A 26,048-nucleotide genomic window follows, 5' to 3' on the forward strand; every position below is an offset into this window, starting at 1 on the left:
AAGATGAAAATCCCCCAAGGTCCCTTTTTGCCAGTCTGACCTAGGGAAAAATTCCTTCCTGACCCCAAATCTGGCAATCGGTTTGACCCTGAGCATGTGGAAAAGACACACCAGACAGAGATCTTAGAAAGAGCTTTCTCTGTACCACCTCAGAGGACTGGTCCAGCCTGTCCAGTGTCACATATCCCTTTGTAGCTAATGTCTGATGCTTCAGAGCAGGGCAAGAAACACAACAAAGCAAAACAAAACACAAATATGGGGGTTTCCCAGATTCCTTCCTGACCCCTGCAGGCAACCGGCTGAAGCCCTGAACCATGAGGTCTGATTATAGTCATTGTCTTACTGCAAGTTGTGAATGTTACGTGTATGTTGATGGCGATCCCGTCCTCTATCTTCTTGCAATGGAGCTGCTAGCTAATGTATGTACAGTGTTTTATAGAAGTAAAATCCCCTACAAGTGCCAGCTTTCAGTACAATACAGTATAATGCTCCTTTCCTGCACTAAGATTGTCTTTTCTACTGGATCACTCTCTTCACAACTATTTACCACAGCTCTATTTTTATACACTTTCCCCCCCTGAAAATATTTCCAATTTCTCTAGGTCCCTTTTCCATGATGTCTCTCATGATATTCTGAACCCCTCCCTGGGACAGATACTGAAATTCCAGGCAGTATCTTTGGGAATCACTGTATTAAAGCTATGAATGGTTTATGTTCTACTTCATGTGGGAGGGTTACCACAGCTCCTCAAGGAAGAAAAAACAGTGAGAGTGTGTGTGTGTGTTGGGGGGGGGGGAGTGTGATTAAGGTGAATCACTGAGATTGTAAACAACTCCAGAAAGATAACGACCTTCAGGGTGGTTTATACAGACTGGTCCAAACTGGGTTACCAGAGACCAAGAGACAAAGAAAGACTTCTGGTATGAAAGGCTGAGTTTAAACGGACTCAGGGCCTTCATTTTGATTCAGCAAATGGGCAGGACCTTCTGTCCACGGGGATCCCAACACTGAATAGTTGGAGGGACGTTGGTCTACGAGGCTGCCCACGAGGAAGACGGGTGAATTCTGGTATGTTCAGCAAGTACGGAGGAATTTTTATTGTTTTTAATGTTTTCTGTGTCATACTTTTATCCTAGGAATAAGGTGTAGTTTGCTGAGAGAGAGTTGGGTGGTGACTTGTAACTGCTGGCAATGCACTGCTCATAGCCCTGGGGGAGAATGCACAGCATGGGGGCTGGCCTGTAGGCAGACTGGTTTGCTGGGGGTATCACAGTGGAAGGTGGGGGCGGGGTGCAGTATTAAAAACTCCTGGCCACAAGGAGGACAGGGGGTTCCCACCCAGAGACAGGTGACGGCTGGAGGCCTGAGTGGGCACTCCTGGAGTGGATCACCAGAGGGTGGCGGGGGATACAGATGCAGATTCTCTGAAACTGTAAAGGTCCCTAGCTAGCATCATCTCCAGATTTCATGGCTGGGCTGTCCCACTGCCAGACAGTTAATGAAATATTAAATGAGAGAGGAGTTAGGCACCCTCGTCAACCCCACCCAGCCCGGTATCACCCCTCACCATGACACCTGCAGCCCCCCTGCTATTGCAGAGGCATTTCACACAGTGACACCAATCAGCACCCACCTCTGCGCTGTGCCCTGGCACTTCGCACCTGCGCCCCCAGGATGATTAAGACCAGGCAGAGCAGGGCCCCCAGGATAATGCAGACGACCACGGGCACCGTGACTCTCCCACTGTTGGTCGGAGGGCGTCGCGGGGGACCTGGATGGAAATGAACATGCGACAAGGAGAGATTATCCTGTGAGATTCGGGGGAAGGAGGGGGACCTGGGGAGCTCCCCAGTCACTCATTGCACGGCCCAGGACAGCAGGGTAATGAGCTGGGACAGTCTGTGCGCTATGGGGGCAGGTCACAGGCTGCTGTTTAAATCATGGGCCCTGCCCTGTCAGCTGGAGCCAGAAGACAGCAATCCTCTGGCTCAGCAGGGCCTGCAGCTCCCAGGTGTCATTCCCCCTCAGATGTCACAGGCCATGGAAAGGAGCTCCTTCCCTCAGGCTGCAGCTTGCAGCTCCTCCTCTGTGATCCAGCACCAGGGAGATTTAACCCTTGATGGGAGGAGGGGGAAGCTTTAACTGGGGTATTTGGAAAATCTGTCCTCTCTGTCACACCTGCAAAGGGAAAGGGAGGAGAGGTGGAGTCTGGAGAGAGGGGGAGGTGACGTGTTTGTTCCTGGGGGAAACCTCACCTCTGAGAGTCCCTGGTTGTCTTCAGCTGTCACGTCCACAAACTCCCTCACAGCAGCACAGGGCCTGTTTGTTAGTGATTTAGGGCCCAAGTCCCTTGTGCTCTGTGCAGCGATGAGGACTCTAGTAACAAACCAGCACACTGGGGCCTGTGATGAATGCAGGGGCTATGTGGGCTGACGCCTGAGCCAATCTGACCCCACAAAGGTTCCACCCCACAGCATCCATGATTCTCCTGCACACAGGAGATGGGAGGGCCTGGTCTGGGACCAAAGGGATAGGGGGGTGGGCTGATCCATCCATCTCCCTGAAAATTACAGCATGTAGCAGAAACATCTCCTGTCACTCACCTGCGCAATTCACAGCAGCATCTTCCTTATGACCACAGTTGCTCTCACCCCAGGGCTTGGCAGGACAGTCCCAGAGAGATGACTCTGTCCCTCTGCAGTTCACCTTCTCCACCCAGATGGGACCAGTCCCCTCACCGAATGCAGCCTCGCCCGGGGCAGATACAGCAGTTCCACAGCCCAGTAGTTTACACACAACGTTAGCATCCGCCATGTCCCAGGAATCATCACAAACTGTTCCCCAGGAGCCACGGTACCAAACCTCCACTCTCCCCGAGCATCTGTCCTCTCCTCCCACGACACGTAACTTCTCCTGGTCTGGAAATGCAGAAACCTCACATGTTACTGGGACAGCTGGGAAAGTCCTTAGGGACCAAGAGTGAGACAGTGAGAAGCAGAGATACCTGTGCAGCTTGGAGAGTTCGGGCACTCGGTAAACAGGGTCTGAGTTGGTTTTGCTTTTTTTCCTATGGAGAGAAAAAGCTGAGGTGAATGCACTGGTTTGTGTGTGTGATGTGGGAGTAGAATTTATCTGTATTTTAAACCCCTAATTTCAGCACTGTATGAACTGAAATGTGAACTCTGGGTCATTGAATACCTAATTAATTTGCTATTCAGCTGTTACTCAGACACACAGGCTGACATGCACACAGACTTGTGCAGGATTCCAGTTCTGACCTAAACTGCACAGCCTGGGCCCATCTCTGATTGTTCATCCCAAAAGGATTAATAACCACAGAACTGCCTAATGACGGTCTCTAGGGAGAGGCTTTTCTAGGATCTCACACTACCTTATCACACTGTATAACACTGGTCTCTTTTATAATTAATTGATTAATTTCCATGTTTGTTGTTAATCAGACAAATGCTTATTGCTATAAAACATCATGAAAATGTGTTTGTATCTTGTGTTGAGAATTTACATCTGCCTACACTGAGATGTGAACAACAACAAGTTCTATCCTAACCCTTCAATTAATTGAACACATCACATATATGTGTGTCTGCATGCATGCAGGTAGTTTCAGGATTACCAGTGCAAGAAATATGGGTCTCTTCTGCTCGGTTATCACATGACTTTGGATTCCAGGGCTCTGACGGGCACCGCCAGAGGGAGCTGTGCTGCTCACTGCATGCAACATGGTCCAGCCATGTGGGACCAGAACCTGCTCCATATTCAAAGTCATTTGCAATCTGCCCTCCATCTCCACAGTTCAGTTGTTTGCAGACAATTGCTGGGGTGACTCCAGACATCTGATTGGAGCAAACACTGCCCCATGTCCCATTGTAGAAAACCTCCAGCCGCCCTGCACAGTCACTGTCGCTCACCAGCCTCAGATCTGTGAATTCTAGAAGGAAAGGCACAAAAAGGGAATTTAAATCAGCTGATTCTGAAATGAACTGGGGTGTGAAGAGTGAAATCTCAGCGATTGCTAACGATCCTGTGCATCATTCTGCAGGAGCTACTGCTAGAGAACCACTCCCAGAATGAGAGACTCCTTTGCATACCACATGCCCCATAGAAATACAGTGGGCATCTCTGGAAGGCCACCATTTACCAGCAGCTACATTCAGATTGTAATAGATAAAGGCCGGGAAGGATTGTGACATTGACAGGCCAGATGCCAGCTCTTGCCCAGGCTGCAGCTGAGAACTGACAATCTCATAGCTGGAGACCAGGCCAGGTCACCTGTATGTTAGTTTTGCTCAAAACAGGTATTAGTCTGGTTGGAATGTATTTCGTGTTTAGACTCTATGAAATGGTGGTTAGTTGCTGCAGGCATTAATCTCACTTGTAATGTCTGTGGTCCATGCTACAAGAAAATATGTAAGTTTTGCTTTATAACTGAAAATATTTGCTCTGAACTTGTGAACTCAGGCATGGGAATGATCCCGCCCATCCATCCCCTGCATGTAGTACATGCAGAAGGCCTCATCCCATCGCTTTGAAGGCTGGACGGGGGAAGTAAAAATAATAGATGTGAAGATTGTTCATCTTTTTGGCTGTTTGAACTGTGACAGGGCTAGAGACACCAAACTGAAGCCAGAGACCCCAAGGTGTTACCCCTGTGTCAGCGCTGAAGGACATTTGGAATTGACAGATCACTACAATTCTGTCCCTCCTAGGATGTAAATGGTAACTCATTTGTGTGTAGATGTTTGCTTGCTTTAACCTGTAAATAACCCTTTTATTTCTTTTTCCTAGTCAATAAACCTGTATATAGTTTATTACAGGATTGGCTACAGGCATTGTCTTTGGTGTAAGATTCAGGGTACCAACTGATCTGGGGTAAGTGACTGGCCTCTTGGGACTGGAAGCAACCTGAATGTAGTGTGATTTTTGGTGTAAGTGACCAATTATCACTAACTCCAGTTTGTCTGTGTGACAAGATAGGCTGGAGAGTCGAAGGGGACTGTCTGTGACGCCATGGGAAGATTCATAGATTCATAGACTCTAGGACTGGAAGGGACCTCGAGAGGTCATCGAGTCCAGTCCCCTGCCCGCATGGCAGGACCAAATACTGTCTAGACCATCCCTGATAGACATTTATCTAACCTACTCTTAAATATCTCCAGAGATGGAGATTCCACAACCTCCCTAGGCAATTTATTCCAGTGTTTAACCAACCTGACAGTTAGGAACTTTTTCCTAATGTCCAACCTAAACCTCCCTTGCTGCAGTTTAAGCCCATTACTTCTTGTTCTATCCTTAGAGGCTAAGATGAACAAGTTTTCTCCCTCCTCCTTATGACACCCTTTTGGATACCTGAAGTCTGCTATCATGTCCCCTCTCAGTCTTCTCTTTTCCAAACTAAACAAACCCAATTCTTTCAGCCTTCCTTCATAGGTCATGTTCTCAAGACCTTTAATCATTCTTGTTGCTCTTCTCTGGACCCTTTCCAATTTCTCCACATCTTTCTTGAAATGCGGTGCCCAGAACTGGACACAATACTCCAGCTGAGGCCTAACCAGAGCAGAGTAGAGCGGAAGAATGACTTCTCGTGTCTTGCTCACAACACACCTGTTAATACATCCCAGAATCATGTTTGCTTTTTTTGCAACAGCATCACACTGTTGACTCATATTTAGTTTGTGGTCCACTATAACCCCTAGATCCCTTTCTGCCATACTCCTTCCCAGACAGTCTCTTCCCATTCTGTATGTATGAAACTGATTGTTCCTTCCTAAGTGAAGTACTTTGCATTTGTCTTTATTAAACTTCATCCTGTTTACCTCAGACCATTTCTCCAATTTGTCCAGATCATTTTGAATTTTGACCTTATCCTCCAAAGCAGTTGCAATCCCTTCCTGTTTGGTATCATCAGCAAACTTAATAAGCGTACTTTCTATGCCAATACCTAAGTCATTGATGAAGATATCGAACACAGCCGGTCCCAAAACAGACCCCTGCGGAACCCCACTCGTTATACCTTTCCAGCAGGATTGAGAACCATTAATAACTACTCTCTGAGTACGGTTATCCAGCCAGTTATACACCCACCTTATAGTAGCCCCATCTAAGTTATATTTGCCTAGTTTATCGATAAGAATATCATGCGAGACCGTATCAAATGGCTTACTAAAGTCGAGGTATACCACATCCACCACTTCTCCCTTATCCACAAGACTTGTTATCCTATCAAAGAAAGCTATCAGATTGGTTTGACATGATTTGTTCTTTACAAATCCATGCTGGCTATTCCTATCACCTTACCACCTTCCAAGTGTTTGCAGATGATTTCCTTAATTACTTGCTCCATTATCTTCCCTGGCTCAGAAATTAAACTAACTGGTCTGTAGTTTCCTGGGTTATTTTTATTTCCCTTTTTGTAGATGGGCACTATGTTTGCCCTTTTCCAGTCTTCTGGAATCTCTCCCGTCTCCCATGATTTTCCAAAGATAATAGCTAGAGCCTCAGATACTTCCTCTGTTAGCTCCTTGAGTATTCTAGGATGCATTTCATCAGGTCCTGGTGACTTGCAGACATCTAACTTTTCTAAGAGATTTTTAACTTGTTCTTTTTTTATTTTATCTTCTAAACCTACCCCCTTCCCATTAGCATTCACCATGTTAAGCATTCTTTCAGACTTCTCGGTGAAGACCGAAACAAAGAAGTCATTAAGCATCTCTGCCATTTCCAAGTTTCCTGTTACTGTTTCTCCCTCCTCACTGAGCAGTGGGCCTACCCTGTCTTTGGTCTTCCTCTTGCTTCTAATGTATTGATAAAAAGTTTTCTTGTTTCCCTTTATTCCTGTAGCTAGTTTGAGCTCATTTTGTGCCTTTCCCTTTCTAATCTTGCCTCTACATTCCTGTGTTGTTTGCCTATATTCATCCTTTGTAATTTGTCCTAGTTTCCATTTTTTATATGACTCCTTTTTATTTTTTAGATCATGCAAGATAGATATAGTGATCCAGGACTACGTTCCCTCTAAGTTGGGTGGCCACATGGCCGCAGAGCAGGATATCAAGGGCCCCGTAGGCACGCAGTCACAGGGGCCTGGACTGGAAAGGCGCCTCTTCCTCAGCCCCGAAGCTGCTGCAGCCGGGGACAGGGGCCTCTCCCCTGGCCCGAGCCCTGGATCTGCCATGGCCAGGGAGAGGTTCCTCTCTCCTGATCCTGGAGCTGCCACAGGGGGAAAGAGGTGCCTCTCCCCTGACCACAGGCTTCTGTAGCAGGAGAAGGCTGGGGGAAGTCCTCTCTTCCCGCCACAGCCCCAGGGCAGCCTGCACCCCAAACCCTTCATCCATGGCCCCACCTAGTAGCCCCACCCCAACCAGAGCCCTCACTCACCACATACTCCAACTCTCTGCCCCAGCCCTGAGCCCCGTCCTGCACCTGAGCCCCTCATCTCCGGGCCCACCCCAGAGCCCTCACCCCTAACCAGAGCCCTCAGCCCCCACACTCTAACCCTCTGCCCCAGCCCTGAGCCCCCTCACAACCCCAAACCCCTCATCCCTGGCCCCACTCCAGAGCCCGCACCCCCAGCCAGAGCCCTCACCCTGTGCACCGCCACCCTGTGCACCAGCCCTGAGCTGCCTCCCACTCTCTGAACCCCTCGGCCCCACCCCTGCCACACATCACCTCTATACTGGTGCACATAACAAAATTCATTCCGCACATGGATGTAAAAAATTAGAGGGAACATTGGTCCAGGAGTTCACATCTGTTACTGTCTTGGTGAAATCTACTTGTAGAACACACCACCAGTTTGGGGTATTGCCTTGTTTCTCACCATCTGCCCTGAGGGGGGCACTCAGAGCCGTGAGCCACTCCAGACAGCGTGACAGGGATCATGAGATCAAATAATTTGACCTTCTGTAAAACAGCTGCATAGAGCCCAATAACTTGAGTCTGATGTAAGCATCGCTTCCAGAAAGGCATCCGGTCTAGACAGGAAGACGTCAAGAGATGCAGAATGCACCATTTCCCTGGTAGTTTGTTCTGATGGTTAATCACCCTCCCTGTTAAAAACCTGGGCCTTATTTCTGATGTGAATTTGTCTGGTTTCAGCTTCCAGCCATCGACTCTTGTTCTGCCTTTCTCCATTAGATTAAAGAGCCCTTTTAGTAAGTGGTATGTTCTCCTTGTGAAGGAACTTATGCACTGTAATCAAGTCACCTCTTGATTGTTTTGATAAGCTAAACAGATTCAGCACCTTAAATCTCTCACCGTAAGGCTTTTATTCAAGCCCTCAGATCACCTTTGTGGCTCATCTCTGCTCCCTCTCCAATTTTTCTGGATATCAGAACTGGACACAGTATTCCAGTATCTGTCTCACCAGTGCCATATACAACAGTAAAATTTAGTCCCCTCTCCTACTCACTACTCCCCTGTTTATACATCCAAGGTTCGCATTAGCCCCTTTTGCCACACAGGGCACTGGGAGCTCATGTTCAGTTATTTCTCCACTAGGATCCTACATCCTTTTTCAGTCACTGGTTTCCATGATATAGTCTCCTTCAGATACCTGAGACGCAGCATTCTAACATTAGGGAAATCTTGCAATATCTCCAGTATCTCTGAGTGGGAGTTGAGGACGTTCTAATGGTGACCCTGGTAGGTAGTTACACAAGAGAAAGGGAGGCAGAGACAGCCAGGGAAAATATCATTCTCAACAATCTCTTTAAACATCTGCCCCCTCCATTAAATCCCCTGGTAACCATGCTCACAAGAGCATTCACAGAACAGACCTGAGCAGAGAACTCCGGCGTCCTCTTTGTGTCTGCAGTTGTGCTGGCCCCAGCCCCTGGAAGGACATGCCCAGAGATCGTATTCATTCCCCGAGCAGTTCACATCATCCAGCCAGATCTGCCTGGATCCTTCCCCATAATGAGCAGAGACAGTTGCATTGATGGCACGTCCACATCCCAGTTGTTTGCAAACAACATTGGAGTCTGACAGATCCCAGGAATCATCACAGACTGTCCCCCAGCTGCCATTGTAATAAATCTCCACTCTCCCGGCACAGCGACCTGCCCCATTCACCAGTCTGATCCGCCAGCTCCCTGCAGGGATAGATCCCAGCTGTTAATGTGTATTTTCCTACTGAACAGAGAATGTCTGTGAGATTTAGAAATGAATCACCTGAACAAACGACACCGACGTCCTCAGCAATTCCTGCCTGGGCTGTCTCAGACGGGGAGTTGTCACAGTGAGTCAGACAAGTCTCATTTCCTGCACACTGGACCCTTCTCAGCCCCACGGGGCCTGTTCCTTGCTCAGACTTAGGGGGGTTATAAGCTTTCTCAGCGACTCCACACTGGAGCTGCCTGCACACCACGCTGGCATCATTCATGTCCCATTGGTCATCCAGCACTCTGCCCCACACACCACGGAGGGAAATCTCAACTCTCCCGTCACACCGGCTCTCTCCATTCAGCAGTCTGAGCAATTCAGAGCGACCTGGGCTCAGGAGAGATGGGAAACACACTGAATAACACTCCCTGTTACACATTAGAAATAATACAGAGTGTGCATGAAATTATGGACTGTTTCTAAAGAAGAAGGTTATCACCCAGTGATCAGAGTGTGTCACAGTGTTAAATGGAACAACTTCTGACAGAAGAAACTTTCTCTTTTGAATCTCTAAGTGAAGCTGCTATAAGGATTGTAACACGCTGAGCTTGCCAGCAGGGCTTGCCAGCAGACCCTGTAAATGAGTGAGCGAGGGAATTCTTGCAGGTTACTGATCGGGAAAATAGTCTGTGTGTGGTGGTGGAATGACTGCTGAGGTTTGTAGTCACTTTATCCAGGTTTAAATGTCTGGAAGCCAGTGAATGGTGTCTGCACAGGCACATAGTGGGTGAGCTGTGAATGATTTAGGCAAGTTTGCCTTGAGGTAGTTTGGCCAAAGGAAGAGCAGGGCTCATGGTGGTCAGGAACAGGTTATTGTTGGTAAATTTCCTTAGTTCCCTCTGATCTTTGCTCAGTAGGTGGCAACTTTGTTGGTTCCCCTGGGTCCAGTGCAGGAACTCCTAGTGTGAGATAGTTCCTGGCACTGGTGGTTCTGACTGGAGCTGTCCCCTGAAGTGTGGTGTCATCTCTGAGTCCAACGTGAGATTCCAGCTGATCAATTCACACCACACTAAGCAGGTTGGAGGGGGGGGCAGGGAAGGGGACGTTCTCTGCTGGTGAATATTGTGACACTCTTGGGATGTGAATCTCAGTATTTGAGTGTGTCTCAGAATCAATGAGTCCTACAATAAGGTGGTAGGTTAGGAATCACTCACCGAGTTCAGACCCAGGTGCAGCCAGGAAAGACTGACAATGTTAAAAGACAAGCAGAAGAGTCAGTACAGGGCACACCCACTGGCTGTGTCAGGTACAGTATGTACTAGTAGGGCAACCTGATGGGTGCAGTGTGTGTGCACTGGATCCAAACAGCTCAAAGATCTTGCTAGCCAAATAACATTTCAAGGCTAAGAGTGAAATCCTGGCCCCACTGAAGGCAATGGTAAAATCTCCATTGACTTCAAGAGAGCCAGGAGGTCATCCTAAGACTGGACAGGAGAATACCTGCATGCAGCTAGTGTAGCGTGAGGGTAGAGAGTAGATTTCTAAGGAGGCTCATGGCTATCATTGGATACTACAGCCCCTTGGGAAAGGCAGATGAGATCAGGGCAGATGGAGCTTGTAACAAAGGGATCAGGTGTTTTTACTTAGAAGGGATTTTCCTTCCAGCAGCTGAAGAGAGATTAATAAAACTGGGACTTTTCAGCTTGGAAAAGAGACGACTCGAGGGATATGACTGAGTTCTATAAAATCATGACTGATGTGGAGAAAGTAAATAAGGAAGTGTAAATTACTCCTTCTCATAACACAAGAACTAGGGATCACCAATTAAATTAATAGGCTGCAGGTTTAAAAGAAACAAAAGGAAGTATTTCTTCACACAACGCACAATCAACCTGCGGAATTCCTTGCCATACGATGTTGTGAAGGCCAAGACTATAACAGGGTTCAAAAAAGAACTACATAAATTCATGGAGGATAGGTCCATCGATGGCTATTAGCCAGGATGGGATGGGATGGGATGGGATGGTGTCCCTAGCCTCTGTTTGCCAGAAGCTGGGAATGGGCGACAGGGGATGGATCACTTGATGATTACCTGTTCTGCTCATTTCTTCTGGGACACCTGGCACTGGCCACTGTCCTAAGGCAGGATACTGGGCTAGATGGACTTTTGACCTGATTTAGTATGGCCATTCTTATGTTCAGAAGTTGTAGGGAGAAATCAGCATCCTCATGTGCTGAGGAGTTCCCTCTGAGAACCAAGGTACGGGCTGGGTAGGAGAGGCAGGGCAGGGCTGTGGGGAATTCAGTTAGGAATGCAGGTAGCAGCATGTGTGAGAAGCAAGAGAGCTATGAGGTGATTTGTCCCCAAGGTACAAAGGTATCAGCTGTGAAGAGGAGAGTAGACGTCTGTTGAGAGTGCTGGGCAGGACCCTGTAGACTTAGTCATGGTGTGTAACTGCACCAGTGACACTGGGCTATGTGAGAGACAGTCCTGGAAGCTACGTGTCCATTATTAGGAAGAAGGTTTAAATGCAGGGCTTCTCCAATAAGTTTCTCTGTAAGGATCGTAGTACCAGTATTAGGACCGGCCAGTCAAGAAAGCCCTATGGAAACGCTGTACATGGATTTGAAGATGGGGCAGAGAGGGGAGCTGCAAACTTCAGTAAGCAGGAGGGGTCCCTTTGGTGAGGGGAGAAACAGATGATCACAATGGCCTCTTTGGGTCTTAAAACTCTATGGATCTATGTCTCAGACCCAGAAGACGGGCTCCATTTAGCCACACAAAGGAACCAGATTGGCTGGCCATTAAAATTAAGATTTCTAGTGAATTATTTTTTCCCACAAGGCCCCTGCCACTTTCAGTTTCCCGACACGCCTACCACATTGAAAACAATTGGGATGCCTGGAAATCAGGAGCAAGCATTAAATCTCTGGAAGATCTGTCTTTCCTAATGAAAATGGAGCAGTTCCTAGAGGGCATTCCTGAGGAAATAGAAAGGTATATCCTAGATGGGAATCCCAAAACTGTAATCGAGGCAGGGGAGATTGGAACCAAATGGGTGGAGGTGGCGGAAAAGAAAAAAACTAGTAGCAGTTGGAGTGGATATCAGGCTGTTACCTGTATGACCCCTGCCTCATTCACTTTAGAAACTGGAAGGCCTGCAGAGAACGAGCAGGGGAGCGCAGGAAGAACTAGGATGATCTTGTTAAGAGCTGTGACCGTCATTCAGTAGAACTCAGTTCTATTCCTGATTCTGTCACAGACTTCACAGGTGATGCTGAGCAGGTCTCTTAAATGAATTTTTATGGGGTCTGATTTGCAGAAGTACTGAGCACTCTCAACTGCCACTAGGGCCAAGGCAAGATGTGGCTGCTCAGCTCCTCTGCAGTCAGGCAGTGAGTGTGTGTGTGGGGGGGGGGGAGGGGGAGATGAGCACAGGGCTGTGAGTCAAAATACTGAATTTTATCCTGGCTCTGCTGCTGACTCACTGGGGGGCCTTGGGCAAGTCACTTTGCTTTACTCTCTCAGTATCACCATCTGTAAAATGGAGCTAATAATAATACTTACCCAACTACTTCCCTGGAGTTTTCTGAAGGTTTATTAATGTCTGGACAGTTCTTTGAACCCAAAATATGGTGAGTACTCTGAAGAATCAGGCCCTGAGGGTCACAGGTTGGTGCCCAATCATCCCAAATAAGTAACAAGTTTGGAAGTTTGGCTTTAATCATTGTATGTAAAATGTTTAAAAGCACCTAAATGACATAGGAGCCTAAGTGCCATTTTCAGAAGTGACTTAGGCAACAAGATGTTGAAGTCTCCATGGTTCTTGGGCTCCTACATTACTCAAGAAAAAAGGATTTAAGTCCCTAAGTCACTTAGGCACTTTTGAAAATTTTATTCTTGGACTTCTAAGTGTCTAAGTCACTTCTACAATGGGCATCATAACAGTCTGCTATCTTCCGGGGTGTTATGAAGACAAATTCATTCATGTCTGTGGTGCACTCTGATACTACAGTGATGAGCACCCTAGAAAAGCCCATGAAGAAATTACTAAGTCAGTATGCTGTGCAATGTTTGTACGGTACATATAGTAAATAAGGCCCCAGATCGCATATTGAATGATGAGGATAAAAAGAAACATTTAACAGCTCCCTCATCCCCTGAACCCCAACCTTGTGTGTGTGTGTAGGGGGAATAATAGGATGTGTACATGCAATTAGATTGTATTATAATTTATATGCACAAGGCAGGGACAGGGGCTGACTTAACATTACATGACTAACCTTAACTCTGGCATTTCCTAATTCTTGAGCATTTGGCTTTGACTGTTGAAGGATTTTTTAATTTTTTTATGTAAGGTAAATATTAGAGCAGTCGACAATCTACAAGTATTTTGAATGCAGTATTTCAGTTTTTAAACAGGTCCAAGATATTGGCATGTGGAAATGGAATGAGAATTTTTATTTAGATTCTAACTAAAATGTCGATTCATTTCAACTTTTGGAAAATGAAAAATTCAATTTTCCTTTTCAGTTTTTGGGTTTACAGGTTTTCCCCCTTCCTTCCCCTTTCTATTTTTTCAATCTTTTCTTCCACTGTAAAACAATAGAAAAAAGTAAAAAAGTGCAAGAAAGCGGCGGCGAGGGGGGGGTGTTGAGTTTTTTTTTCAACTGGAAAGGTGTGACAAAAGTTAAAAAAAAAACCAAAGTGAGATAAAGTGCTACATTTTCTGTGGCATGCTACCAAAAATACCCTCAGGAACTCAAATGAGAGAAGGGAAATGGTTATTTTCAGCAATTTATAGTTCAGCCAAACCACTGACCCCTTCCCAAACTGCAAAGGCTGCTGCAAACAATGAAGGCAGGAAAGCTTCTCAAGATGGTGTTGAGAATATTTTATAATAGAAATTGTGAAGCAACCTCTATATTGGCGGTCGCTACTAGCTCCCCCTCTAATTACTTTAGCAGTGATTTGGAGAAGGATAGGGACGGTGAATTGGTGACATTTACGTGACCCGAAGGACAAAATGCTGCCCCTGCTCCGCTGCTCTTCGTAAGGACAGAGTTGCTGACTAAAGCTCTTCCTGGAGAATCCAGGGCTTTCCCGGATCACAACTATTCATTTGTGATAATATTATTCAGTTTAATTTTATGTTTAACATATTTACTATTATTATACGTGTTTTAGGATCTAGCTCCCCCTCCCCTTGCTGTGCCCTGAGGTTCCCCTGCTCTGGGGACAGTGTCATACACTGAGGGGCAGGAGTCCTTAATCCAGCATCTCTCCTGCACTTACCTGAGCAAATCACACTGGCATCATTGTCGTGTGAGCACTGAGAGGCCCCCAGAGCAGTAACAGGGCAATGGCCCAAATGGGGTTCAGTCCCTTTACAGTGAAATGTGTCTGTCCAGACAGAGCCAGTTCCCTTCCCAAAATACGCTTCTCCTGGAGCCGATACAGCGAACCCACAGTCGAGCTGATGACAGAGAACATTGGCATCTGGTAAATCCCAGCGTGAGTCACAGAGGGTTCCCCAGGCACCAAGAACCTGGATCTCCACCCTCCCTGAACACGCAGTGCTGCCGTTCACCAGCCGGAACCCTATGAGCCCAGGGGAGAAGGGAGAAGGGGTTTAGAGAGGGAGCCTTGGAGCTATTTTATACCAAATAGTAAAAGAAAGGAAAATCAGGGGGCATTTGATCCCTTTTTCATTATGTTGGCTTGTTTGGGGTTTTGATCCAACCCTATTAAACCCAGCTGCCTACACAGTGAGATCAGTACATTGCTTCACCCTAATCTAGAATACGTCACTGGGATTTTAAAGACATTGTTCTGAATTCTTACGTGAGCATATGACACCAGCATCATTTGTGTGTGAGCATGTCTGATTCACTTCTGATGTCCTGGGACAGTAGAACAGGAGAGACTCATTCCCCACACACTGGAATTCTTCAGTCAAGATCTCGCTTTGTCCTTCTCCAAAGTGACCTCCTCCTGGGATAGATACAGCCATTCCACACTGTAGTTCATTACAGATAACATTGGCAACTTTGAGATCAAAATGTCCATCACAAACTGTGGTCCACGTGTTTCCATGTTTTATCTCCACACGTCCTGAGCAGGCACCATCTCCTCCAACCAGCCGGGGCTTAATGTGTCCTAGAAAGCCAATGAAAGCTGAAAATTATAAAGGGGGTTTGGGAGTTGGGGTACTCAACTGGTATAAAACTTTGCCTAAAAGCTCATTCTGGGTCAGTGGCAAAGTGATAGCAGCAATAGAAATAAAAAGGCAATATATTTTTAAAAATGGAAAAAGTTGGAATTAGAGCAAATCAATATACATTAGAAGTTATGATATGAAGCAAACTGATAAGGGAAGCTAAAGACATCAGGATAAACTCCAAGACTGGGAAGACTATGAAAAATAAGGAGTTTTTTAAGTATATTAGCAACAAACAAACAAATCCTAACAATGCTGTAGGCCCATTAGAAATGGAGATGGTAAAATTGTTAATAATGAGGCAGAAAAGGCAGAGGTGTTCAATACAAGTTTTTGGTTTTGCACAGCAGCAGGATGTCTATTCATATCCTGTGAAGAAGATGAATCTCTCTCCAATCTATTGGTACCTAAGGAGCATGTTAAATGGCATTTACCAGGGATCAACATTTTTTTTTTTTATCAGCAGGCCTGAATAGCTGATAAAACCACAGAATAATAGAAATTTAGGGTTGGAAGGAACCTCAAGAGGTCATCTAGTCCATCTCCTCATACCAACGGAGGTTTAAGTATACCTAGGCCACCCCGATAGATGTTTGTCTAACTTGTTGTGCAAAGTCACCAATTATGGGGATTACACAACCTTGCTACGTACCCTGTTCCAGTACTTAATTATCCCTATAGTTAGAAAGTTTTTTCCTAATATCTAATCTGAATCTCATTTGCTGCAAGGTAAGATGATTATGTCTAGTCCTACCCTTGGTGGATATGAACAACAATTGACAAACAATCTTTCAATTATTTTAAGACTGTTATCAATTCACCTCTCAGTCTTCTCTTCTCTAAACTAAAAATGTCCAATTCTTTCAACATTTCCTCATAGATCATGTTTTCTAAACCTCTTACTCTGTTTGTTCCTCTCCTCTGGACATTCTCCAATTTGTCCTTATCTTTCTTAAACAGTGATGAGCAAAACTGGACACAGCTGAGGCCACACCAGTGCAAAGTAGAGCGTGACAATTACCTCCTGTGTCTTACATGTGACATTCTTGTTAATACAATTCAGAATGACATTTCCCTTTTTCACAACAGCATCACAGCTTTTCAAATTGTGATCTGCTATAACCGCAAGATCATTTTCTGTAGAACTTCTGCCTAGTCAGTTATTTCCCATTTGGGGTTTTTTACATTTGATTTTTCCTTCCTAAGTCTAATGCTTTGCACTTGTCTTTACTGGATTTCAACTTACAGATTTCAGACCAATTTTCCAGTTTATCAAGATCATTTTGAATTTTAACCCTGCCTTCCAAAGAGCTTGCGAGCCCTCTCAGCTTCATGTCATCCACAAATTGTGTAAGTGTATCTCTACTCCATCACCCAAGTCATTTACGAAAATATTGAATAGTACCAGACCCAGGACAGTGTTATTTTGTATTTATCCATAGGAACACAGCAATCACAGAGAAAAGAATAAAGCAACTGAAGGCCTACAGGCCTATGTCTTATCTAAAGCTCAGCTTTTCCCTCACAACCTGGGCTGACTCAGCTTATCCCAGGAACCCCTGCTTCTGGGGATTGTGATTCAGTCTCCTTCCCTGCAGACCCTGCCTCACCCCCTCTGTTCATCAGGCTCCCCTGTTAACAATTCCCAAGCTCTCTGTTTAAGATTTCCCACCTCAGGGGCCCATCCCAAGGAAGGGGGCTTGTGCTCAGCTTGGCCAGATGCAAAAGTTCAAAAGCCCTGACACCTGTATTGTCAGTTAAGTACCAGTAACTGGGTTCTATGAAACCATTGTCTGCCGTCCTGGGACATGTGGGGAGCTCAGGTGGGGGTTACCCTTTGAACCCTGGTAGGAAATGTGAAAATAGCAGTAAAAGGGACTGAGGTACACATAATATTCACAGAAATACAGATATTTCCCATGTTCTTTGCAGGGCTCATAGTGGACAAAGAACTGAACGTGAGCTCCCAGTGTGACACTGCTGCAAAAACAGCCAAGGTGATCCTTGTATGTGTAAACAGGGGAGCAATGAGTACAGGTGGCTGAAATGCAGGATTTTCAGTGTACAGGAAATTTTACTATTTTAAAATTTCCTGTGAATTGGAAATCCAGCTACAATTTTGTTTTGGAAACTCCAGCCCAGGGTGTATCCAACATGAAATTTGCTCCCAGAAACCCCAACAGATGCGGAGTGACACTGACATCCTTGTCAGTTTCACCACTGTTAACATCAGGACAAGCATGTCAATTTCTCACAGCCAGGGGCTCTGGGGCAGCCTCATCATGTGGTCTATCCTGGACTGGGGACCCCTGGACTTCTAGACTCCTTGTCCAGCTGGCAGCCTAAATAGCCCAGTCCAGGATATTCTGCAAGGCAAGGCTGCCCCAGAACCAGGGACACCGGAACCCATCCCAGGACTTCCAGGATCCCTGATGCAGACCCTGGAGCCGAGCCTTGGTTAGAGCTGGGGCTCCCAGGGCTTGCAGGTTCCTATCCCATGGCAGAGAGCCTGAAAGCATTGGCAGGGCTGCCCTGGAGGTACAGACCCTAGAAAGACCAGGGTCTCCAATGCTGGGGCAATCTGTATGGTGGGGCTGCCCGAGAGCTGCAGATCCTAGAAGACTGGGGTACCCAGCCCCGGGACAATCTGCATGGCAGGACTAACAGGAGCCACCAGGGAACCTGGCAGGGAACCATGGACATTTCCATCAGACCCTGCTTGCGGTTTCGAGAAAGTTCATTGAACCCGATTCACTTTCATGATAAATGTTGAGTTCAACAAACTGGCATTTTCCAATGAAACTCTGGTTTGCCAGATAATTTCCAACCAGCTCTAGTAGAGAGATGTTTTTTCCTCTGTGTACAGCACTGGGGAGACAGATACTGCATCTGCTTTTAGCGTCCACAATGTAAGAAGGATGTTAAAAAATTGGAAAGGGCTCAGAGAAGATCCACAATAATGATTCCAGGGCTTGAAAATGTACCGTACAGTGAGAGATTTAAGGAGGTCAATCTGTTTAGTTTATCAAAAAGATGACCTAGACGTGCCTTGATTTCAGTGTATAGATACTTTCACATGGACAAAACACTGCATACTAAAGGCCTTCTTAATCTAGTGGGGAAAGGCATAACAAGAATCAATGGATGGAACTTAAAGCCAGATAAATTCCTATTAGAGGTAAGGCATACATGTTTCACAGTAACACTGATGAAAAATTGGAACAAACAAGGGAGGCAGAAGATTCTCCACCTCCTGAAGTATTCAGAACAAAATTGGATGCCTTTTTGGAAGATGTGCTTTAACCAAACACAAGTTGAGATGAAGTACAGGAATAATTGGTTTATATTCTATAGCCTTTGTTACCCAGGAGGTCAGACGAGATCTAAAGCTTCCTTGTGGCCCTAAAATCTACACAGCTATGAATCAAAAAGAAAGGTGAAGTTTGCAAAGTGAAGCACTCAAACATTTAGAATGCCAGACAAGTACTTGTCTGTGAAATCTTCATTAGCCCCTTTTGTGACTATGCTTACAGGTTCATTGTCCAGAACATGAACCTGGCAAAAGCGTGGTTGGTGTTGCAAGAACACAAACACTCATGAGAAGTGCATAAACACATTCCAGAAGGGTGATACCAGAACACCCTGATACAGGGTTATGGTGTAAACACACTCCCCAAAGATGATGAAAGGAAAAAAATCACCCTCCCAAAGATAAGGTCAGGATGACAGGGTGATGGATAGAGATGTTTTGATCAAACCAACATGGAAAAGGTAAAGGGTGATAACTAGGTACGTCAGAGGGGCAATGCATAACTTGTTTGTATCAGGTCACAGAGGGGGTGTCTTTTACTGGCCTCGGCGGGGGGCAGTGGAAAATTTCGCCACTCACTGAGCCAAGTCCATTGTAAGGGGCATAGAGATGCCAGTGTATCTGTAGACATTGATCCGGGGAGCTAGTACCGTGCTTTGTCAGCAATAAACCTGAACGAGCGCCTTCACCACTGAACCGAGTCTGTGGTCTTCTTGGGCAGTTCGATCGAGACCTGCTGTGTCAGCTGTCTGTGCAGAGCTGAAAACACAGACAGAGAGAAAATACGCACAGCCAACAGCTGACAACACGTGGGAGGTAGGGAAGTGTTATTATCTCCATTTTACACATGGACAAACAATGCCCAGAGACACTATGGACAAAATTATCAAAAGCATCCACTCATTTTGGGTGCCTAACTTGAGATACCCACGTCCTGGCTTTTGAGAGTACTTAGGCTTGTTTAGCACAGCTCCCACTTCCTTCAGTTTAGAGCTGTGAGTGCTCAGCACTTCTTCAAATCAGATGCTCATGGTCTCAAGGGGGCCACCCATAAAATGAGGAACACACAATTAATGACCACCTGGGAAACATTTGGTTTAAGTGACTTGCCAAACATCACATAGGAACTCTGTGGCAGAGGCAGGGATAGAATCCAATTCCCCAGGGCAGCATCCAGCTGCCTTAACAAGAGACCCTCCTTTCTCTTTCTGCAATCCCCTGCCTCATACACAGCACACTTCACAGTTTCTGCAACAAATGAGGCCAGGGTCCTATAGACAACAGCATCCTTCACTCCACAACCCTGATTCAGAGCACTATCTATACTGTGGAGAAAAGAGCATGTTATCATGTAATCAAAGACTATATCTTAATGCATTCGTATAAGTGGGCCAAACTAGAGCTGCAAAGACAACTTCAATTTTGCCATTTCCTTATTTTTTACAGCTCAACTTTGCAACCTTAATGTTCTTAAAAGTAATGTTTTGTGCATAATTTCCTAGGTTTTAAAAAAAGCAAACTGAAAAAACAGAAGTTCCAAGATGCGGAATCATGTTGAAACCCACACGGATCATCAGCAGGGTTGGAACCTTTAGATCCTCCATACAAACCTCTGCCACTTGAGCTAATGGAGTAACTGACAGCAGTAGTAAGTTGTCATCCTCTTTGTGCACCGGCACTAGACTGGGAACAGAAGATTTTTTTGGAGGGTTTGACAAATATTTGCTGACAGCAGGGGAATGGCAAAACTCAGGGATGCTGGGTTCCATTCCAGGCTCTGGAGAGGTGTGTTCTCTAGTGGTCACAGACCCCTCTTCCCCTGTTCTACAAAGCCTAACTCCTTGTGCCTCCACCCCTCCAACCTGTCCCAGTCCTGTCTCTTCCCCATCCCTTTCTCTGTGTCCCAGTCCCATTCTTCTTGTCTACCCAGTTCTAGTCTCCACTCCTCAAGCTTCTCATCCCCAGTCCCAGTCTCTTTGCCAAGCCAGTCCTAGACTTCACCTCTGGCTTCCCCAGCCAAGTCCCAGTTTCCCCCCTGTTCTCTGTGCTGCCCCTCCCCTCTAGGGTCCTCATCTGATCTGTTTCTCACTCTTACCCTTGCCTTGGGTTGTCCTGTCTGCCCCAAGCCCCAGTTTCCCTCCCTGGATGCCTCATCCAGTCTCAGGGTTTCTCTCTACACACACTTAGTCTGTGTCAAACTGGGGTGTAAATTTACCTCGCACTAGCCTGCTGCACACTGAGTGTCCGTGTGGAGCCTGCTGCTGCGCACTAACATTTCCCTAATGCTTGGAAATGAGATAGATCAAAGCACACAAGGGAACTGCTAGGGCTTCTCTTCACTACCACACTAAATCAGTGCCACTGTATCGATGCAGCGGTGCCGATTTAGCGCATCTGGTGAAGACGCATGACGTCGATGGGAGAGCTCTCTCCTGTCGACATAATTAGTCCACCTCATCGAGAGGCAGAAGCTCTGCTATTGGGAGAGTGTCTCCCACTGACATAGTGCGATGTAGACACTGCTTCAAGTGGATGTAAGTTATATTGCTCCGGGCAGGGGAAGCGGGGGGGTTTCAGTCTCACCAAACTTACGGCTGCCCTACCTGAAGGAGCCTGGGACAAGAGAGCGCTATGGGATACAAGCCACCCAGCGAATGGGACTAGAGGGGCCATGCCCCAAACAAAAGGGACAGTGGTAGGAAATAACCCAGGGAAGTGGATTTAGATCCCTGCTGGGAGGTCTCCTCTATTCCAGGGTAGATGCATGCAGTATCCTGGGCTGGGACTTGGTGGAGAGGGAGGGCCTGGGTTTCCCTACCCCACTGCCTAAAAGACTGAGGCAAATTGACCTTGAAAACAAGGGACTGGAGGTCAGGGGCACTAACCACTAGGCAGCCCGGCCCTTCAAGTGCCCTGTTACAAACCTGAACTTTATTCCTACTGCAAATGTGCAGCTCCAGCTGAGATGGAGCGACAGTGTTACAGAAAGGTGCACAGAAGGGACTTTTGCGCGGATACCCCTTTGTCTGTGTGCAGCTCCTTCAGCGGAGAGGGGCTCCCTGCTGTGCACTTGCTAGGTGTGCAGCACAAGGCATGGCAGTGGTTATTACCAGGTTAGGGAATTCACACTGGTGAAGATCAATCTGTTTTCTGCAGAGTTTCAAAGTCATAGATTCATAGATTCATAGATTCTAGGACTGGAAGGGACCTCGAGAGGTCATCGAGTCCAGTCCCCTGCCCACATGGCAGGACCAAATACTGTCTAGACCATCCCTGACAGACATTTATCTAACCTACTCTTAAATATCTCCAGAGATGGAGATTCCACAACCTCCCTAGGCAATTTATTCCAGTGTTTAACCACCCTGACAGTTAGGAACTTTTTCCTAATGTCCAGCCTAGACCTCCCTTGCTGCAGTTTAAGCCCATTGCTTCTTGTTCTATCCTTAGAGGCTAAGGTGAACAAGTTTTCTCCCTCCTGGCAATGAAGCTCATTTTTGTAAAGTTCCTGCCAAAGCCATCTTTTTATTTTGTAAAAATACTAGGAAATTGCACATATAAGCACGGTCTGAATGAGTTCTCCCCTGACAGCTAGCTGACGGAGCAAACTGTATTTACATGAACACACCTATTCTGCCTAGATATCCACCAGATAAAGCGGGATGTAAATTACTGGGGTGTAAATTTACCCCGCACTTGCCTGCAGCACACTGAGTGTCTGTGTGGACCCTGGTGCTGCACACTAACATTTCCCTAGTGCTGTGAAACGGGAGTAGATCAAAGCACACTAGGGAACTGTCAGTGTTCGGCAGCATGGTCCACATGGGCACTTAGTGCATGGCAGGCCAGTGCAGGGGAGATTTACACACCAGCTTGCCACAAACTAAATGTTCATGTAGATCTGCTCTCAGTCTCCCCCACCCCACCCTGGCTGCTTATTCCAGTCTCGTCGCCCAGTTAGTTTTAGACTTTCCCCACACTCTGACTTCTTATCTGGTCTGTCTCTCCTCACCCACCCCCACTTCCTCCCCACTGGTTCCCAGTCCCAGACTCCTTGTCCAGTCAGTCCCAGTCTCCCCCAGCTCCCAGCCTCCTTGCTCAGCAAGTCACAGTCTCTGTCCCCTGACTCTTGTTCTATTTACCCTGCCTAGCCAGTAATAGTCTATTCCCCCTCCCTCGTCCCAGTCTCCTTGCCCAGCCAGTTCCCACCTCCCCCTTTCTCTCCCAGTCCCAGTTTCTCACTTCCCACCAGTATCCAGTCTCAGAATGTCCATCTGGCCCCCGGCCACCCCACAGGCTCCTGGTCCCAATCTACTCTCCTCCTCTCATCCCGGTCTGATTCTTGTCTCTTCAACATTCAATTCAGGTGGTTTCCTTTCTGCACTGCCTGGGCCCAATGGGGGAAGACAGTCTCCCTGGGACAGAGTTCCGGGAGTGACAGATGAGCCTGCACTCAGATTGTGATGCTGGCAGACCAGGTGCCAGCTCATGCCAAAGCCCCAGGTCTCATTGAATGCTTACAAATGCAGAGCCTGGCCAATTCGCGTTTGTATTAGTATTGATCAAAGTGATTATTAAATGTGTAAATGTATAAGAGTGTTTAATCTTCAAGAAAACTAGTAGGATGTTATTTGCATTGTTCTCACTTATCTGTATCCCGTTATAATGCAATAGCAAACATTTACACTATGTATTGCCCTGTAACTAAATAACCCATCAAACGAGAAAGAAGCCTTGTGGAATGCAAATGAAGAACTTTCACAGAAAAGTGCTAATTTCAAAGCAAGTGGTCATTGTGTGTGATGATCGGAGGCAAACACTCTAAATGCATTCCTCACTCTCTGTCAGCAAAGGAAGAGTCCACGTGGGTAGTGACCCCGTCAACTTGTTTTCTGTGAGAAGAAGCTATAGCTATGAATTCAGGGAAAGATCCTTCATCTTTGGACTGTCTGGATTCTAACCGGGTGGAATAATTGAACGAAAAGATGGAGATCCCCAGAGTTATTCTGGGTAGCCCTGAGAGACTTTTGGGAAACTGGCAGATGACTACATCTCTGCTACAATTTTGAATTATGGACCGTGGCCACTGGGAGCTGCGGGCGGCCGTGCAAATGTAAACAAACTATCTGGCGGCCCGGCAACTGATTACTCTGACGGGCCACATGCGGCCTGCAGGCTGCAGGTTGCCCACCACTGGTCTAAGGGCACTGTCTGTGACTCATGGTAAGACTGTTATAGTAATCCAGGCACAGGTGCCGGCTTCCAATTGTCCTGGGGGGTGCTCAACTCCCGCTCTGCCCCCAGTCCCGTCCCCACTCCACCCCCTCCCCAATGCTCCCCCCTGCCCCACCTCTTTCTACCCTTCCCCCGAGCGTGCCCCATTCCTGCTCCTTCCCCTCCCTCTCAGTGCCTTCTGGGCGCCACGGAACAGCTGATCGCAGTGGGTGGGAGGCATAGGGAGGGAGAGGGAAGAGTTGATTGGCGGAGCCACCAGCAGACAAGAGGTGCTGGGGCGGGGGAGCTTGGCTGCTGGTGGGTGCTAAGCACCCGCTATTTTTTTCCACAGAGTCGGTGCCTATAAATCCAGGAGTTTACATTTGTTACTGGCCTGGTGAAATCTAATTATAGACCACACCACCAGTTTGCAGTGTCTGCCCTGTTTTCTGACAGTCTGCCCTGAGGTAGGCACTCACAGTCATGAGCCTCTCCAGACAGTGTAACACTGATCTCTTAGACATCAGTTAGTCCCCCAAAGAAAGCTGACTGAGGTAATTAGCTAAGAAGGCTAGCAGGCTGGGTGGATAAAGAGCCAAGTAGCCCATCAGCTGAAATCTGATAAAGAAGCACAGGAAGGATGCCCCTGGTGGGGAAAGAGAGAGGGGAACAGGGCTAGCTGAGCCCAGTCTCAGAAAGGCCTTAGGGGAGGGAAATCTTTCTTCCCCTCAGGTCCTGAGGTGAGGGCCAGGCGGGAGGTGGGGGAGGTTGCGCGCCACATCCTCGCTCCTCCCCCCAGCCTCCTGAACACCGCAAGACAGCTGGTTGCCACAGGCAGGAGGTGAGGGGTGGGGGGGACTGTGAGCCGCGTCCTCGCTCCTCCCCCCAGCCTCCTGGGGGCCACGGGTGGGAGGGGAGGGAGAGGGGAGCTTGTCCGTGGGGTCTGCCTGCGGGCGGCGGGCACTGGGGGGGCGGGTAGGGGAGCTGATGGGAGGGCTGCCAGCCATGGACAAAGCAGGTAGCCTAACGACGTTATAGCAGAGCATTGCACAAGTTTAAATGAGCATGTTCTGTAATGGAGCAAAGATGTAACATCAAAACAACGTTAAGCGAGAGGAAGTTAAGTGGGGAGTTATTGTATTTAGTCTGCAGAAGAGAAGAATGAGGGGGGATTTGATAGCTACTTTCAACTACCTGAAGGGGGGCTCCAAAGAGGATGGATCTAGACTGTTCTCAGTGGTAGCAGATGACAGAACAGGAGTAATGGTCTCAAGTTGCAGTGGGGGAGGTTTACGTTGGATATTAGGAAAACCTTTTTCACTAGGAGGGTGGTGAAGCACTGGAATGGGTTACCTAGGGAGGTGGTGGAATCTCCTTCCTTAAAGGTTTTTAAGGTCAGGCTTGACAAAGCCCTGGCTGGGATGATTTAGTTGGGGATTGGTCCTGCTTTGAGCAGGGGGTTGGACTAGATGGCCTCCTGAGGTCCCTTCCAACCCTGATATTCTATGATTCTATGACTCCCTTCTCCATGGCAGGGTTGCCCTGGAGCTTCAGACTATAGAACACCAGAGTCTCTGGTGCTGGGGCAGTCTACATGGTGCAGCTATCCCAGAGCAGCTGACGTGAGAAGACTGGGGTACCTGGCCCTAAGGCAGTCTACATGGCAGGGCTGGCTGGAGGGCCCCCAAGCAAGCTGGAACTTAACCATGCAAGTTTCTGCCACAACCCAGCCTGTGGTCTGGAGAAAGTTCATTGCACCCGACTCACTTTCATGGGAAATGTCGAGTTCAACAAACCAGCATTTTCCAATGAAGCTCCATTTTGTTGGATAATTTCTGACCAGGGACATGATTTTACCTCTGTATACAGCATGGTGAGACCGCTACTGCATCCAGCTGTGCTGTCCACATTTTAAGAAGGATATTTTTTAAAAAATGGAAAGGGTGCAGAGAAGAGCCACAAAGATGATTTGAGGGCTTGAAAACATGCCTTGCAATGAGGAGCTCCATCTGTTTATTTTTAACAAAGAAGACCAAGAGGTGATGTGATTATACTATAAAGTATAATAAGTACTATAAAGTACTATAAGTACTTTAGTGTATAAATACTTGTGCAGGGACAAAACACTGGTAAGTAGAGGCCTCTTTATTCTAGTGGAGAAAGGCAAAACAAGAACTAATGGCTG

At 47.1% G+C, this 26,048-nt stretch overlaps 2 protein-coding genes across 2 annotated transcripts in view; both read right to left on the reverse strand.

Annotated features, from left to right (window-relative positions):
- Positions 1-26,048, reverse strand: part of LOC135873059 (alpha-2-macroglobulin-like) — a 1,316,454-nt gene that overhangs the window by 540,872 nt on the left and 749,534 nt on the right. The window lies entirely within an intron of this gene.
- Positions 1-26,048, reverse strand: part of LOC135890878 (scavenger receptor cysteine-rich type 1 protein M130-like) — a 152,081-nt gene that overhangs the window by 6,375 nt on the left and 119,658 nt on the right. The window contains exons 7-15 of the mRNA XM_065418348.1: positions 14,946-15,278; positions 14,415-14,720; positions 9,188-9,505; positions 8,785-9,108; positions 3,636-3,941; positions 3,006-3,068; positions 2,605-2,919; positions 2,149-2,179; positions 1,635-1,777 (exon numbers count right to left, since the gene is read on the reverse strand). Coding sequence (XP_065274420.1) covers positions 1,635-1,777; positions 2,149-2,179; positions 2,605-2,919; positions 3,006-3,068; positions 3,636-3,941; positions 8,785-9,108; positions 9,188-9,505; positions 14,415-14,720; positions 14,946-15,278 — 2,139 coding nt within the window. The remainder of the gene's footprint in view (positions 1-1,634; positions 1,778-2,148; positions 2,180-2,604; positions 2,920-3,005; positions 3,069-3,635; positions 3,942-8,784; positions 9,109-9,187; positions 9,506-14,414; positions 14,721-14,945; positions 15,279-26,048) is intronic.

The sequence above is a fragment of the Emys orbicularis genome, chromosome 1, assembly GCF_028017835.1.
Source record: "Emys orbicularis isolate rEmyOrb1 chromosome 1, rEmyOrb1.hap1, whole genome shotgun sequence".
NCBI lineage: Eukaryota > Metazoa > Chordata > Testudines > Emydidae > Emys > Emys orbicularis.